The following is a 14,001-nucleotide window of genomic DNA, read 5'->3' as shown; positions in this document are numbered from 1 at the left end:
ACCACTTATTTTTACACCTGCAATCAGTTTTGTTCACTAATATTTATATTTTGTGCTTGGTAATCAGGGAAACATCCACAGTATTTCTGCTTGCAATTAGCACTGCCTGCAGTGAGAGGGAGGCTGATTCTAACAAATTAAATAATGAAACCCAAGAGCCCAGCAGGGGAGGGCTTTCTGGAACAGCATTAAGCCATCTTCAAGTACTAATGACAAGTATCTTTTAGCATGAACAGGCAGCTGGGTGATTTCAGAGGGAGCTGCTTTAACAAGAAACACACTGTGACATTGGGATGGAGGTAAGAAACTACAAGCAGAGACAGGGCGCAGGAGGTTTCCTGATGGTTTTGATGGAGCTGAGGGAAGTGTGGAACTGGATGATTCAATCTGACATGGCCTGGCACAGACCAGTGTGACTTTTTTAGCTTTGCTTACATTGACACAATTCTTGGCCCAGTCGTGTACATCATGGCTGCCAGGGAGAGGGGCACGCCAACGTGCTTACATCTCACGCGGCCTTCAAAGAAATAGCTGGTGAGGCACAACTCACAGGCCAGGCAGTAAGCTAGTAGAGAATTAAGAGGAGATTCAGCTGCTGTCCTACCTGCCTTCAGCTCTGATACACTTCCCTGCATTGTTAGGCTGGCAATATGGACAACTTTCTGCTTTGCTTCCTATTTAGAGTGCCCTTGTGAAAGCAGATTTAGCCACGTTCCACACAGGATGAGACACACAATCTGTATCAGCTCAGTCATCTTTGATGTTTAACCAAACATTAGTTGTTGTTACAAGGGCTGTTACTTACTTCTGTGATTTTCAGTAATTCCAAGGAAAAAAGCAAGATACTTTATTCAAAGAATCAGCTAAAAATAGAGTGATCTGTGCTAAGATTGTTTCTCTTACAACAAAGCTCACTCTGGATTTTTCTCTAACACACTTTAAACTAGATGATTGACTGCTTCCAATGTGTAACTGAAAATATGTACAACAAAAGGAAACTTTGGACTAAGGGAGCAAAAGACACGTTTTCAGATGAAATGCTAAAGGCTCTGGGTCCTTCTTTGAAGCCACAAAATGCAACTGCAGATGTGTCTTCTAGATTCACACTCACTGTAGAATGCTTGGGACAACAAATCTCACAGTGTAACAACCAAGCTCAATATATGGAAACAATCCAGCTGAAATAAACACCGGGAAACAGTTATTTGTTTGTTTATTTAAGCAAACATAAAACTATCCATTTGCAAATCTCATTAGGTTTGCATAACTTTCATTTCTATTATTTGTTACCTTTTACCAAGTCTTATCATCTCCCAGCAGCCAAACAGGTAGAAGCAAGTAGAACCAGTCCCTTCTTTAAATAATGTTAGAAAGCTTCAAAATAACAGCACAGCTTATCCAAATGGACACATACAAACATGAGCTGCAGAACAACAGATATATATATTTTGCACTACATGTATGTAAACATATATTGAAATCAGTGGGAGAAAGCTTTCAATTTGTCTAGTGATTTTTCAGCAGGCAAGGAGGCATAATTATAAGGAGACCAGTAAAGCATTTAAAATGGTATAGTTTATGGGCTCAAGGCTCTAGGAAAAGGGTTTGTTTTTCTTTTTACTTCTTGTTACGCAGTCTCCTCGTTTCAATCTGACTGCACACAGGGGCCTCTACATGGCATAAATTTAATTTACTCTCATGAAAGGCCTTAAGACACTACCAGAACTGTGTGAGGTGAATACCAGGGTCCCTAAGGTGAATGGCAGATTTGAGGAGAAAAGCTGCCACTACAACTGGGGAAAGCAGCAACAGTTGTGTCACTAATCTGAGTATCCTGAAGAAAAATGAAACAACCAGCTATGATCTGCTGACATGATCTCTTACAAAGTGCAAAATTAAGTTTTAGTAGACTGAAAAAAGTGCAGTATCAAATAGAGCTAGGATTTTTTGAATGTGTCTTGTATTAGAACAAGTTCTTTGCTACATTATTTTCAAAGACAGTATTTAGGCCAAAAAGTAAAAAAGCTGCTAGGGCCAAGATTTAAGAAATACTGTTCATCTTTTAGAAATCCATGGGGCAAATGAAGCTTTTAACTGTCTTGCACTACCTCCCAGCACTCGGACTTTCAGATATTTAAATTTAACTAACCAGATGCTCTGTTGAGAGAAGTCCATATTAAAAAGCCTCCCCATTCACTCCATAACATGGTTTAGAATTATATATGAAGCATACAAGAGAAACGTTACAAACCTCACACACAGCTGAGATGAAGCTTTAAAAGATGTTTCTTACGCAGACTGCCTGACTCCTGAACTCATTTCCATCTAAACTTACACACATTTGTATGCTGTTGATGTTCAATGAAAACAGTTGGAGATGGATGAGCGAACGGTCAGATGAGAGATACCAAAATGTCAGACAGCCTACCGACTGTTGTTGCCATGAGATCCAACAGTCAACATCAGTCTGATAAGCTATCCGACAGGATGGTACGGCCATGGAGATGTCACGACGGTTGGCAACACAAGGGGACACTCAGGCAGGATTGAACAAAATACATATTCTCACACCTTGCTCGAGATCTGCCCTAACCTAACGCAGGGATACATCTAACCCGAGCAAGAGCAAGATCTACCTTACTTTGTGCTCACATGCCACCTTTTGATAATGCTAATTGGAAGTCAAATTAATTCTTGTTACTTACCCCTAGGATAAAAATAAAAACCAATAGTTCAAAAATGATTAGAGTAGTAATTGATATACAGTAGCAGTGGAATGGATATCTACTTACTAACGAGGGAAAAGATCCGTTTTAATATCAGTTATGTTCAGGTACATCACAACTGGAACACGCTGATTCATAACAATGTTTTAAAAATAGCTGACTTCACAAGCCTAAGGTTAAGGTTCTCTAAGGTTCTCTGCATCATTGCTGGGTTTGACATCAAGTCTATTTTCAGCTGGAATCTTTACTCTTCCCCCCTCTCTTCTCCTTCATTGCCCACGGTGCTGTGATCAGTGGCAAACATCTGAGAAGAGTTTATGCTCACAAATATTGCTAGCTATTTAACTCGCCTGTTTTAACCAGCGAGCCGTACTTCAAGCAAGTGGTATGCTTTCTACTTCCTTCTGCTAAGTAAGAAGTTCTTAAGCAAAAAAAAGAACAAAGGGTTTCAGCACCATTTGTGCAGGAAGGATGAGTAAAGCATGCGATTCATGGGATTAAGGCTTAGTAAACTAAAGAAACTGAGCATACAAAAGTGGAGAGGAAGAGAAACAGCTTCAAAAGACTGACACAAGAAATTCTGGAATGATCAAAGATGACTTTATAAAGTTTTATCTTAACTTCATCCTAAATATACAGAATAAAAAATGTCGGCTTCAGCATTTTGACATCCATCATCTCTGCTAACATCATGAAGTTTAAGAGGGTGGCTCTTCCAACCGAGAGCACGTGCAATGCAACGGGACACTGGAGGATTCAGATGGAATAGCCTTACCATGAGGGACATGCAACCGTTTGTATCCAGTCTGTGTTCACTTATATACATTTTGATGGTCTTGAAAGTTATGGAAAAAAAAAAGAACAGCCACCCTTTGAAATAAGAAGTTACCCTTGGGTCAGTCTGAAGTTAAACCAGGAAATGGAGAGTATTAAATCATAATTTTTGGAAGTAATTCGGATAGACAACAGTTGTGTTAAATGCCATTTAACATCATTGTCCACCCTGCATAATACAACTCAGACTTGTAAAACATTTATACCTTACCTTAACATTTATAACTTTGTCAATGAAACGTCTGCTCTAATATCCAAATTACTTTCAAAATTAAATAAAAACTTGTTATAGTCGAAAAATGATGTAAAAAGTTTTTCCCCCATTTTGAATAATGCTGATTTTTAAAACATATGGAAAGATGTGTCACTTTTCATGTCTGCTAACACCCATTCCAAGGGTTTTTTTCCAAGCTCATTTGGTTTTTTCTTCAGAGTACATCTTCTGTTGCAGTCGTTTGGCATAGCTTTGGGCCATGGAGTTGATTATAGATAAGATAAAATAACAAACCATGACAATCACCAATTTTTCAAACATCCACGATAGCCAGTTTTCCCCCTGAAGAGACAAAGACAAAACAGAAGGAGGAAAATGAAGATTAGTGGACAGGACAATGGAGAAGTCTCCATTTTCTGGGTGAAAGGGAAAAGCCTAACCATTTTTTTTTTTATTATGTAATTTATCAAATTAAAAACAGGAACCAAGTGCAAGCTGACAGGATTCCTGCAGGTCCCTCTGTAAAGCTGACTGTAGTCCCTTGAAAGACAATGCAGGAGGGCTTGCCAAATACACCGCAGGGCAGATGATGAGTCCTTGATCATTACTGGTGTGCTAGTGGAGCGATTTATTATTCCAAGTATTGTTCCATCCTTGCTAACAATTCAGAGTTCACAATTAGCAGCCCCTCACTGTCATTCCCTGTCACGTTCATTGCAAAGAAAACAATAAGGTCATTGGTCAACAATGGTTTTTTCCTAAACTGCACATACTGTGTTATCTTCCCGTTAGGATCCGATTCGTCTGGTGTCACTAGAAGTTAACGCATAACCTCGGCAGTCCCACTTCGAGCCTTTTCCATGGCTGCTCTTACCTTGTATGTTTTTTGTCAAAGGAGGGCAGCAATGCACTGCACAAAAATTACTTCCATGTGCATAAAAGGAATCTGCATATTTAGTTATTCCAGCCTGACCCTCCCTCATTTAGCCTCCTTTTTCCTAAGAAACGGGCAAAGAAACACTTAGAAGAGCTACAAGTATTAAATGTGAAGTGTGAGTTAGATTGATGGATTTTATCTAAAAATGCCATAGTAGCCTAAGGAATTTCACGTCAAAGTTACTCTGTATCCACTGAAAATTCAGGGTGTGTTTTTTAAAATACTTTGTATGAAAGGACACTTCTGCCTCTTTGTACCAACTCTAAACACCGTATTTTTCTTTCCAACATTAAAGGCTTGGGGGTTTTGCTCCTTTTATTGGCCATTAAGCCACAGATCCTCCTAGCTTCTCAAGTATTGATGCTGCACATAGTTTGTTCCCATTTCACATGTAATTACAACCTTTTTCTGATTAAATTTCTCTTTCAAAATAGACAGCTAGCACAGAGGCAAGACATGCCATTGGCCTTACTTTCTTTTCTTTATTCTCCAAGAGGTTTAAGTCCACTTGCATACAATTACAGTATTATTTTTAATTCCCAGGTTGCTTTTAAAATGAGATTTTTATCTATTCCCTGGGCCACTGCAAATCTTTGAAAAACAGAATCAAGAGTTACATCGGTAAACCTGACAAGCCAAAAGACAGCTAGAGAAGGGAAAATAACTGGGGAGGAAGGCAGAGAGGTTCTTACCTGTGGCACGCCACTGTCAGATTTGTGGTGAAGTTTTATCCTCTGAGCTTCCAAATATTCTTGAAATGGCTTCTGAAGAGAAGGACCTACACTTGGAATAGCACTGATGCCAAGTTCATCCCAGAGAACAAGACAAAACAGGGGAGGAAAAAAAAAACAAAAAACATTTTTTTTTTTAAACTTACCACTTTGACCCAAACAGAACAAAGTTCAGCCTGAGCTACAGCTCAGAAGAGCATTGCTACTCAAGAAAGCAGATAACCACAACATAAAGGGTATTTCATCTTTTTATCTGATACTTCTGCAAGGGAGATATTTCCCCACATCCTCAAAAAGTGCTTAAAAAGAAAAATATTTCAGAGCCAGCCAGTGACAGTACACTGCTGGTAACACCGAGAGAAGCTGCGAGCTGGAGCATTTCCTTAAAGGCAGGGAGAAGCCAGCTGAGGCTGTGCACTGGTGCAGTGCTGAGAATCAAATGAATGACTTCTCAGAAGTCCCACATTTATCACCAGCAGTTCCTGTAAGAACTGGTTTGAACCGATTAATAAGGAAATGACTTGTGCTTGTGTCATCCCTCGGTTAAAAAAGAAACTGCTCGCCCTATGACTTGCCCCTATCTTCTCAAAGAAGACGGCCCCTTTCTCAAACTAAGTCCTTATTAGGACAATCTCTGCGTCATCCTTACCCCAAAAGAATGCATTAGCAAATTCTGCAGGCGCCTCCCACAAGTCAGTGATTAACAAAGGAACAAAGAAGGAACTATGAACCCTGTTCTGAATCATGCCATGGTTTATGGCAGATGACTTGCACAAAAGCTACAATATTTTACTAATCACCTTGTTCTCACAGTAACCTTACAAAGATCACGGACACGTTCTGGAGCTAAGAACCCTCTCCCACCTCTACGGTGTAAAGGTGTTAACGCTGGACAGACTCACAGCAGCCTCCAACTGCCATTCTGCAAACAGCACAGCCCGTCCAGGCTTTAACCAGAAACAACCTAAGGAATTTTTCTGTAAATCTATACACCGTGCTATGGGCAGGAGGTCCAAGGAGCTTTAATAATTGTCACAACACTTTAAAAAAAAAAACAGACAACTTAAATACTGTGCAGAAGAAATTACCACTAGCAACATCACTAGCTCAGCTGGTGTGAGAACACACGCACAATCCGAAGGCTCCCAAGGTTTCATCCACATCCACACACCAACACTCCTGCCTCCAGCCACGGGAGAGTTCCCATTACTGACAAATGCCATTTTAATTTCAAAGAGAACAGAGATTTAAATTTTTTTTTTAATTTTAAAGAAATTAATATGGACTTCTACATTAAAAAAGCCACCTAAATTCCAATGCTTCAGTTTGGATTCTTTACTACTTCAAGGAGGATTTAGTAAAACATGCCTGAGACACCAAGATACACACAAACTCATCACCTCCTCTCTGAATGACTGCTCTTGCTACGGGAGGGCTAGATCTCTAAAATTATCATCCTCAGCCTCCTGATTTGACACAATATTCCCTTTTCCAGGCTAAAGCCCAATTAAAAAATAACAGCTTTCTAATCTGAAGAATTCATGAACATGCACAGACCAAAGAAACAAAGTATCTCGCTCTCCTCCACTAAATCTATTGCCTTCAACAGCCAGGGGCAAAGAATTTCTTTGCACATATTTACAAGAAAAAGTTTGCTGCCCTCATGATTCACCATCACGATGATACAAATGGGTGAGTAAATTCTGTGCCTGGACTGGTAAAATTTCAGCAAAAAAAAAGAGCAGAGACCAAAGCACGTCTATTACCCATTTCAGACAAGAGCATGTCAACTTTTACAACTACTTCCAGTTTTTCAGAGCCGTCCCTTACGAGCTGACTATTTGTGATAAAAGTTCTCCTACTGACTCGCTGACCAGTACGAGTCACAGGTTTAAAAATGAGTTACATTTTGAGGTTGCTTTTCTTTTTCAAATGATACTTAGAAGCCCGGAAAAGCTACTGAAAGGTAATTGTTTACTTTTAAACTTCTGCATGAGTATGAAATGAGGAATATTTAAATGATGAGAGATGAATGATTAACAGAATGGTTGTTCAAATGCCCCCATTTTTTTCTGAAAGCTGAACTAAATCAGTGCCCAATTAGCATTAAACAACAGAACAAAGACATGAACACCAAGTTCAGACGGCTTGAAGAGATCCTGGTGCATCAACACCCTATTTCAAAATTTTTGTCACTAAAAGTATTCAGTTTTTTTTTCTTTTTTCTTTTGTGAGCATGACTAAGAATTAAGTGTACAACATTCATTTTATTAAAGCTATTTTGAGGAACTGTAAGATCCTGAATGCAAGGACCTTGGTTTGTAAAAGTCTGCAATGTTTTGCACACTCGCAGAGACTTTAACACTGAAGAAAAGGTGCATAAATTTAAATAAGGAGTAAAATGAAGCAGAGTAACATCTGGAAAATCATGAATCCACAGTACTAGGAATAAAATTATTGAAATCCCATTTCAGTGGGACAGTATCAGTTACTTGGACTCTTTCGACAAAATTCAATCATTTGATCAACCAGCTAACATATATGTCACCTCATACCCAAAGTGTAGACATAATCTTAGATGTAGAAGTCTTAAAAATCAGTTTTCATTTTATTTAATTACAAAAGGGTATCCCCCTCACAAACCTAGTGAAGTTCAACTCCCTAATCCCGATCTTATTAGAGGAGGAGGGGGAAGACTTCAGGATAAATTTTCATGGATTACACTCAAACCAGAGGCAGGTACACAGGCAAAAAGAACAGATTTGCATCACAATCCTGCACCACTTCGCAATGACTTTAAGCCAGACCTTCACAAGCCTGCTGCAGTTTCAGGAGTCTAGATGCAAACCAGAGGCCATTCACACATCGCACTTCACAAGGGAAGATGCTGGAAGATCATTACCCTGTTCGTGGAATAACCGAAACCCCATTCCTTGCATTTTCCTCTGAGAAGCCAGCCTATTGTCTTTCAAATAAAGACTATGAAAGGATAAGAAAATAAAAGGACCTTAGTGCACAACAGAACTCAGCTCATCCACACTTTGTAGTCTCTATCTGCCAAAAAAACCCACACAAAAAACCCCCCCCAAACACACAACCTGCTGTCCCTTCTTGGAGGTTTAAAGGCAGGTCTTAGTGAGCTGCTTAAGGACTTGAATTAAAAAAAAAAACCACAAAAAACGTCATTCCCTGAAGCTGTCTGTCAAAACAAGCAGTGAGATACATTTCACTCATTGCTATCGTTGTTATTCATGAATTTTGCAGTTAATCAGCAACAAGGATGCACTGCTAGGAAGAGAGGTGCTGTTCTTGGGTATTCTGTCCTTTCAAGAAAATACACTTGAAAAACAAAGAGACTAGCTACAGTTTTACCATAAGGTTCAGAAAAAAATGCTTTGGATTTTTTTTTTTAGGGGAAAAAAACCTCTGAAGAAATTTTGATTCAGAAGAACTTTTAGAAACTGTTAACATTAAACACCAATGTTTGTTTTAATTCATTCTGATTCTCTGCTAAATGTTCTGCAAGGAATTGAAACTGAAAATACACTTCCAAAAAATTGCACTAGCCTTTGGTACAGCCTAAGTTCATTAAAATCTAACATTTTAGTAAAACATATTACTTGCATTCTAATACTACAACATAAATACCCATTAAGAATTTTGCTTCACTGAACAAAACACTGTTGAAGCCTGTTTTCAGAAATATTACCTGGTATTTGTAATTAAAAAAAAAAAAAAAAATCAAAGATGCATCTGTTTAATTAAGAGCAATGATTTCTGTCCAAATGAATTTTTTTTTTGAAAAAAAAAACAAACAACTTTTTTTCCCAACAAATAAAACAAAACTCCACATCTACTGGAAGAACCACACTACAGAGATTCAGCAAAATTGTTCTAGGATTAGTTTAAAAATTACACCAGTGATGTACAGATTCTGACAGTGTGAATCCTAAAACTTCTAGTTACAGCAAAACCGTGTTTATTAAAATGCACTGTGGAATTTATTAATTTGCTTTTCAAAGAATAACTGTCCATATTTGAACACGTCACTAGTCATGAAGTGGTAGGGAAGATTTTTGGGAAACTGATCTTTTTAGCAGAGTCTTTGGAACTACAGGTAGGAGTTTTCTCAAACGCACGGGGATGAAGCACCAAACCAAGAAAACCAACAAGTATTTTCCCTGTGCCAGCTTAACAAAAAGGAGAAAGTTATTCAGTACTTCAGTCAACTGCATTTTTACTAATATTAAAAACACTTCTTTAAAACCATTTAATCATATTTGCACTTTTGAAAGGCATATTTTTCATCTTACAAGATCTTTAAGAGTGTAGGTTACTCTTGAGTTATTGAAATGCCATAACCTGTGCTTTTAGAGTTTGTGAACACTCAGATAATTACAAGTTGTGCTAAATGCTGAAGTACAGCTCTCCATCAAATGCTGCATTTTAATATCATTGCGCTAACACCGCACAGAAAATCTGTCAGTCCACGATTTAGGATATAAAGTTCCCATCTTATAAAAACACACGTGTGTATTTGCCTCCTTTTCCAGAGAAGAACGTTAGAATTAGCAAGTATTTTCAAGAAACACCGAAGCTGCCATTGTAGATTGTAATTTTAGGAACATTAATATGGTGGGGTTTTATTGCTAATGAAAGTTCCTCATTTGTAAGAGGCCCCTAACAGCAAGGGATTAAGCAGCTGATTAACTCTAAGCAGTTCTTAAACTCCATTTATTCTGATGGAAATTAAAAATGTAAATAAGAACTTCAGTGGCATTCACTCAGTGCTGAATTTCATACCCTATTCAGCAGCTCATATAAACAACTGGAATCAGTCTCCCAGTTGCGACGACCAAGAAACGTTCAGCACTGCAGGTTTAAAACCCTGGAAGTCCATTTTATCGTGGAAATAACAACGTGAAGGGAAACGAGAACCACAGTAACCGAATAGATGGTGCAAAGCCCTGCCCCAAAACCCTGGAAGCCCTGCTTGGAAAGGTGACACAATATTGAGTCACAGCCCCATTCTATGGATGATCTCTCTAATATCCACAGCTGTTAATTGGGAAAAACCGTTTAACCGTTAACACAGGGATTGATTTTGTCAGACTCCCTGGCACGCAGGCCCTGTCCTCGCCCCGACCCTCTCAAGGTCTGGGGGACAAACGGCGTCACGTACATTTTGCTCCGCTTCAGCTATTTGGGCTAGTCCAGCTATACAAAAACATCCTTTTAGGAAATGCCAGCGCTACCATTCAAAACGAGGACAACAGCGAAAGAAATTTCGAAACAACAGAAAACCAAACGAAGAGGGAAATATCATTGTGCGTTTTGTCAGCACAAACCCTGCGCACATTCAGGCTCCCGCCCCGCCGTCCTGGAGCAAGCGTGGCCCAAGGCCAGGGATTATCTCCCTCTACAAAAAAGGGAGTTAAGTGACACTGAAGAATGTGAGGAAGGAAGGAGGGAGCGTGCTGGGATGGAGCGTGCTGGGATGGAGTCTTCCCTCTCAGCACCTCCAACCCTTGTTTTAATAATTTATTTAAATCAGACGAGCTATTGACAGCTAGGCCAGAGGGCCGATGCAAAAGGCTTTCACCTTCCAAACAGTTATGCAAAGCATCATTAAATCATCACACCCAGCACCCGCCCCTCCCACACGGCGTTTCTCTGTACTAGATTCACGTTTCTACACTCCCCTGTAAGATCACCAGAAAAATCCATCCTGAAGCTCAAAAGCCATTCGGTAAGAGGCACCACATTGGGTTATTTTAGCCATCCCTCCCTCAGAAGAAACTGGAAGTTTTGCTCTAGCACAGTATCAATTTCTTTGAAAGTCAGACATTTTATCAACCATTGAAAAATAGATTCCAGCGGAAATATTTTTATGCCACTGGACAATGAGCAAAGCTGATTAATTTGCGTACTGTGTTCACTGTTTAAACAGAGCACCTTTCTTCCTGCAAGTTATCTGAACCTTCAATGGTTAATGTTTTTCCAGACAGTGATCTAAACAGGCTTAACGGTTAGTATTTTAATGAGCTGTCATTTCCTGTGCTGATAAAGATTCTCACAGTATTTAAACCATCCATTTCCCCGAGGCTCCGCCAGGCCCAGGACCCTGCAGTGACTCAGAGCGGCCCTCAGCCTCCCTGACTCAGCCCCGAGAGATGATGCTGCACCAGACCTGGACCCTGGCTCCGAGGGAGCACTCGCAGCGAAACCTGGGCTCCCAGTCACCGAGGGAGTAACCGCAGCCTTCGGCTTCTATCGCCGCCACTTCGGCCTCAGAACATGGGGTGAAACTTAAATGTTATCTGCTCTCAGGGCTCTAGAACTGCAGCAAATAAACCTGGTTTATGGTCAGGATCAACAGAAACATTCTGGGGGTTAAAAGGCTACTTGGCAGATTCACTTGCTTTACGAGATGAAGAAAGAAACTATCTTATTTGAAGATGACTAAGCTAAAATTGTCACACCTTTGATGTCAATTATACCTGGGAGCTACACTCCAATACCCACCATAACCAAGCTGCAAACCAGTTTTTTCCTTGGGACATTGTTATGTTAAAATCAATGCTTTCAAAATAGGAATTGCAACAGCTCTGAACTGCTGGTTCTTAACTCTGCTCAGTATTTGCTCTTTGTAAGGAAACTTCTATTTTTATTTTAAAGATATATTTTTGTACGCAATTTAGGAAAAAAAAGCTTGCTTGTTCAGAGTTAAATCCTACAAGCCTTTTGCAAATAAACTTTTATAATTCTGTTGTGATCCACTGGAAGGTTTTCAACACCAAAGCTACTCAAATTTCATCCACATCTGTGTCCCTTTCAAGATACTAAAGCCTTTTTTGTGCAGAGCTGATCTATTGTGTACAGGGTGTATTATGAGGGCCCAGTCCCACAGGTTTCTGATATACTTGTGGGAGGAGAGCCATTGATTTATTGTACCAAGAAATGTCAGGTGTATTGGTATAACCTTCCAGGAGCATTTCTCTCAGGAGATTTTGAAGTCCCTGCTCAGTTATCCATGTTCTCAGCCACTTCAGGTTATTTTTGGCTGAATTCTACTTCACAGGTTTTATTTTAAATATTGATTGGAACCTATTTTTCAAAATACCCTCTAATGAAGATGCCAGTTCAACAGGATATGGACTTTCTGGCACACAAAGGTCCACCAAGTCAGAAGGTGTGGTTGGCAGATTGGGCCTGGCTCCGTTGACGCTGCTCTGCCCACAGCAGAGCGATACAAAGCAGTGGAGATGAGTGGGCAGAGGCCACGCTCTGGGCTCACACCCTGATGGAGGCCCCCAAAACACCCAGGCCATCGCATGGCACAGTGTGAATCAAGAAAAGGGCTCTTCACGTCCCAGGACAACCGATTTCTGGTGCAGCCCTTTCTATCACAGAAGCTCCTTGACTTACTTATATTCTAAAGAAATAACCTAAACCTATATTGTAAATAATTTTTGAAAAAATATAGAATCTTTAAGCAAACTTTCCAGTTACATCAATCCCCATGATTTCATTCGTACTTTTTTCATGAAAGGAACATCACGCTCCTTACTAGAATCAACTGAGATTAAGTTGTGAAGCAAAGAATTATGGCACAACAAATAGCAGCAAACTGGTTTGTCAAGGCCATGGTTCAAGTACCTGTTACCAAAAAACTGTTTGTCCTTTAAGACGTGCAGTCATTCCAACCTGCCTGCACAGCCAGTAAGCACCAACATTTGTTCCACAGAAACCACCAGGTTCAGAAACCCTTCAGAAGCACCGGTATTTTGGGGTAGATTTTCAGGTCTGAGTGTGTGGAATTACACTTCACACTGTTAACGCCTCTCACCCACGGAACGTGGCACTAACAAATTAACTCTTAAAAATCTGGGGGAGTATGCAATTTTTTGACACGTATTTCACTGGCTTCTATTTAAACTGCAAATTAGTTTGTTGATTCAGTTCATTAAATGAACAGATTAGTTTCTACTTCTCTTAAAATTAGCAAGGCCTCACTTGCTACAGGCAGCAGTTCACTCATTAACCAAGAAGATACAGTACCTGGTGTATCACATGAGCACCTCTCAGTGTTCATGCCTCCCCTCTGGGTAACTGTCACAGCCTCTCTAATTAAGACCTTCTGCAGCCTATGGGAGTGTATCATTAATTTCATAGTCAGAGGGAATCTCTGCCCGAAGGGTGGGACTTGTCCCAAAGGGACGCAGCCACCACTTGCCACTGAAGTTCAGATGCTTCAGAAGTGAAGGCCACGCGCTGTCTAATGCTAAATAAAACATGTTTATGCATTTTTCAGATGTCTATGGAAGTTCTAAAGTCATTAGCTCATTTTCACAAAATATGAACAAGTTAGATTTTTTTTTCCTTTCTGAACGTTTACCCAGAACTGATGGCAGACAGCTTTGTGGATGGTGTGTGCTTTGAGAACTACGGCTTTAGTAGTTTTCTGGGAATTCTTAATCCACATTTGAAACTGCCACTTCAAAGAAAACATGATCGTGCTTAAAAGCAATATGCTTTGTGTGACTTCATAAACAATCC

General features: G+C 39.8%; 1 protein-coding gene across 3 annotated transcripts in view; it reads right to left on the bottom strand.

Moving 5' to 3' along the window:
- Nucleotides 1-3,322: 3,322 nt before the first annotated feature.
- Nucleotides 3,323-14,001, bottom strand: part of VMP1 (vacuole membrane protein 1) — a 67,112-nt gene continuing 56,433 nt past the window's right edge. For all 3 annotated transcript variants that reach the window (XM_068415384.1, XM_068415385.1, XM_068415386.1), the window contains 2 exons: nt 5,404-5,506; nt 3,323-4,116 (listed from right to left, as the gene is read on the bottom strand). In XM_068415384.1, the coding sequence (XP_068271485.1) occupies nt 3,973-4,116; nt 5,404-5,506 (247 nt within the window). In that variant the 3' untranslated portion in view covers nt 3,323-3,972. The remainder of the gene's footprint in view (nt 4,117-5,403; nt 5,507-14,001) is intronic.

The sequence above is a fragment of the Nyctibius grandis genome, chromosome 18 (genome assembly GCF_013368605.1).
Source record: "Nyctibius grandis isolate bNycGra1 chromosome 18, bNycGra1.pri, whole genome shotgun sequence".
Lineage (NCBI taxonomy): Eukaryota > Metazoa > Chordata > Aves > Nyctibiiformes > Nyctibiidae > Nyctibius > Nyctibius grandis.
The sequence above is the reverse complement of the archived record's forward strand: the minus strand, read 5'-3'. Positions and strand labels throughout refer to the sequence as shown.